Below are 3,857 nucleotides of genomic sequence, written 5' to 3'. Positions count from 1 at the left end.
TCAGCCCGGAGGTCTTTTGTGCAGAGCCTGGGTGGGATCTGGATGACACGCGATGAGTGACGGGGACCAGCGTGGTCTCCACGAGTATCTCTGCACCCCCTGCTTGCCCGTGTCAGAGAGTTTTCCTTTCTCCTCCAGACAGAAATCATCCGGAAACGCCTCCACAAGGACATTCCCCACCACCCTGTCATCATGCTCAACTTCTGTCCTGACCTCCAGTCAGTCCAGCCGAACCTAAGAAAGTCCCACGGAGAGTTCATCTTCCTCATCGACAGGAGCAGCAGCATGAGTGGGAACAGCATCCACCGCGTCAAGGTACCTGCCGGGGGGACCCTCCCCTGGCCCTGGCTCCAGGGTAGATCAGCCGTGCTCCCCAACCCCGCTCCCTCAGCACTTTCTGTTCCAAGAAACAACTTTTTAAAAAATCAGTTTAAACAGAGAAACCCAAACTTAATTCACTCCCCAAATAAAACCCTGAAGCGGTGTGAGCAGAGGCAGAGGTGTTGTCCATGAGCAAGGGATGAAATCACCCACAGTTTCCTTACAGTCTGCAAACTTTCGTTGTGCGCCTGCTCTGGCTAAAGCACCTGACTAGGTAGTGAGTGGAGAGGGGTACACAGAAGGAAACTAATATTTGCTGAGGAGGTACTAGGTGTCAGATACTGTGCCTAGCCACTTCATGCACAGCTTGGTATCTCATACAGGCAATAATGCTATGAGGTTGGTCCTATTGTCACCATTTTCCAGATGGGAAAACTGATCCTGAGAGTTTCGGTCGCCTCCCCAAGGTCACACAGCTAGTGTGGTCTAAGATGAGACCCTTGTCTGTCTGACCGTTCCCACCACCTGACGCTAGAGATTCACTGGACGTGGCCACTGTCACCAAATGTGTAGAATCCAGTCGAAAAGACTTGATTCCTCTTTTTGTCAAATGCTTAATATGTGCAAAGCCCCGTGCTTGGCCATCTGGGAGAACAGCGGGATGCAAACACAGTCGCTGCCCTCGAGGAGCTCCCGGTCAAGTGAGAGACACAGCCCTGCTAGCCACTCAGAACGCCTGGGAGCTGCTCAGGAGTGTGAAGGAAAGAGGGATAAAACCCTCCCCCGACCCATCCAGAATCGTCTCACCCCCATCAGGGGATGATTTGGCTCGATTATGGCGTTATCCAACGCTCCCTGGCATTTTCAGTTGTGCAGATGTCGTCTCCCCCTCTGGAGTTATGAACTCATTAAAGGGAAAGGACTAGATCTTTTCATCTACCTTTTCCCATGGGCCCTGGCTCTGTCCTGATGCATAAAAAGCCCTCGGTCTCTTTGTTGAACTGGGTGAAAGACCACAGTTTAAGAGAACAAGGGATGAGGGAACAAGAAGGAAGTGGGGCTCTGCTGTCACCTGAAATTTCATCCCTCTCCTTAGTTTGTTGCTGGAGAAAGCTCTTGTTTCCAGGGCAACAGGTTCAGCCAGGAGAGGAGGCTTAGGTGGGACCTGTGATGCCAGTTATCTTCTCAGGCTTGCTACGAATGGGCTTTGTTTTGAGTATGACAGAGGAGTCACACATGAGACCCGGGTTCCTGTTTGAGGTCTTTCGACATGGCCATGTGGGGCTGATTGGTACCTTCTCCCCACCCTGCCCACCACCAAAGGCAAGAGTTAGAACAGGGAGCTGTCCACGCGCTGGAGTGCTGAAGCAGGCTCAGGTCTCTGTGGCCATCTCTATTGTATTCCACAGCCAGATCAATTCATGTCTTCTCAGTCATCTGACAGCACCGTGGGATCATGAACCTACACCATCCCTTAGGGAGCGTTTAATCCATTTTCTCTCCATTTTCCGGGTAAAGAAACTGAGTCTGCAAGAGGCTAAGTGCTTTCCGCAGCATCGCAGGGCTGGTGAGGGAGATTAAGCCTTCCGTATCTTGCTTCGGTCCTCTTTTTCTTTACATTGTTTATGAGGAATTATATACTCTTGCACTAAGAAAAGCTCTCTTCTCTGATTTTGTCATTTCTGCTGCATGGCCTCGTACGAAGAGCAACACCTGGGTTTCAGGATCGATTCTGTCACTGACTTGCTACGTGGCTGTGGACAAGTTGATTCTTAACTCCAGGCTTCATTTGTCCTTTATTTAAAATGAGAAGGAAAGATTATTTCAGGCAGGGCAAACGTATGTCCCATCTCCGTCTGCTCCCCTCTCCCAAGCCCAGGCAGACATCGATAACTGATCATAACATGTTTCTCCATGTGGAGCCTGGGCTCGGTCTCCATAGCCTTCTCGTCCCGGTATCCCAGGCAGTTACTACCAGTTAAACAGAGTTGGTTTATGAGTGGAAATTCACTTTCTGGACTAAACCCCTTTCCAGCCTTTGCATTCCAGAATTCTCTGATGATAACTTTCTCTGGCTCTCCTCTCAGTCCCCTTGAAGTCTCTCCTGCTCTTCTCCAGTTAAGTTCACTGAGCTTCACAAGGTCATCCCTCCACAAATGGCTTTGCATCGGGGCAATCCATTCTGCTAAACACGACCCTATTAGAGAAAGGCACAGAAATTACTCAGGCCACACACCCCCCTCCCCACTAACAATGAAGCCACTGGAGGTTGCTTGGGTCATTAATTATGACCCATTGGGTGGAAGTTTTAGGAAAAATTAGGCTCAGGGAGGAGGGAAGACTAGAAATCCAAACAGCGCATGCCAAAGGGGAAAGTTCAGCCAATTTAATTTCCTGCAGCTGGTCTCATTCTTCAGCTGCCACTTGCTGCCAAAAACATGGCTTTAAAAATTCTAATAGGTGTGAGCAGAGATAATCTGTGTGAATCAGCACAGTCTCCTGCAAACAGGAATATGTGCATTAGTGGCTAATGAAAAAATAAGCAGATATTGACTTCTTTTGTAGAGAACCCAAATGTATTAACACCAGCAATGAATAAAGACAGAGAGAACGTTAATGTTAAGGTTTAATGTTAATGTTTCCAGACAGGGGTGCTGGTATGTGCAGCCTGGAAGGCTGTATGCTGTGGAAGTTGCCAGAATCCACTTGCAGCTGTTTCCTCCTAGTTTGTTTCCCTGAAGCCATGCTGAGATCCCTGTGATGCCATCTGTAAATGATATGGGGGTGAGGGGAAGACCTTCATTCCTCTGCCATGGCAGAGCCGACATGAGTAGAGATCCCCGAGCTATGTTTTGAAAGCTTCAGTCATTAGTCTTAGGTTTTGTAATCCAGCGCAATTCTTTAACTCTTTTGAGCCTCAGTTTCCTCATCTGTAAAATGGGGGTATTAATATTAATATGTGTCTCATTGGGTTGGTAATAACAAGCATTTGCTGAGTGCTTGCTATGTGCCAGGCTGAGGCTCAGAGGGATGACATCCCTAGCCCAAGGTCAAGTTAGTAATGGTACAAGTGGTATTACATGTTTAACTTCAAAGCATATCTTATTGTTTTTTATTTCAGCATATTATGGGGGTACAGATGTTTAGGTTACGTATGTTGCCCTTACTCCCCTCCACCGCCAAGTCAGAGCTTCAAGCGTGTCCATTCACCAGAAGGTGCGCATTGCACTCGTTATGTATGCATATACCCATCCCCTCCTCCCCCCCACCTGCCCAACACCCAATAAATGTTATTCTTATATGTGCACTTAGGTGTTGATCAGTGAAACCAATTTGCTGGTGAGTACATATGGTGCTTGTTTTTCCATTCTTGGGATACTTCACTCATTAGAATGGGTTCCAGCTCTATCCAGGAGAATACAAGAGGTGTTATATCACCATTGTTTCTTATAGTTGAATAGTACTCCATGGTATACATATACCACATTTTATTAATCCACTCATGTATTGATGGGCACTTGGGTTGTTTCCACATC

General features: G+C 47.7%; 1 protein-coding gene across 1 annotated transcript in view; it reads left to right on the top strand.

Annotated features, from left to right (window-relative positions):
• VWA5B1 (von Willebrand factor A domain containing 5B1) overlaps nt 1-3,857 on the top strand; it is a 49,956-nt gene that overhangs the window by 15,657 nt on the left and 30,442 nt on the right. Inside the window, exon 7 of the mRNA XM_012659260.1 lies at nt 139-315. Within this exon, the coding sequence (XP_012514714.1) occupies nt 139-315 (177 nt within the window). The remainder of the gene's footprint in view (nt 1-138; nt 316-3,857) is intronic.

This window comes from Propithecus coquereli, unplaced genomic scaffold (assembly GCF_000956105.1).
Source record: "Propithecus coquereli isolate 6110/MARCELLA unplaced genomic scaffold, Pcoq_1.0 Scaffold600, whole genome shotgun sequence".
Lineage (NCBI taxonomy): Eukaryota > Metazoa > Chordata > Mammalia > Primates > Indriidae > Propithecus > Propithecus coquereli.
The sequence above is the reverse complement of the archived record's forward strand: the minus strand, read 5'-3'. Positions and strand labels throughout refer to the sequence as shown.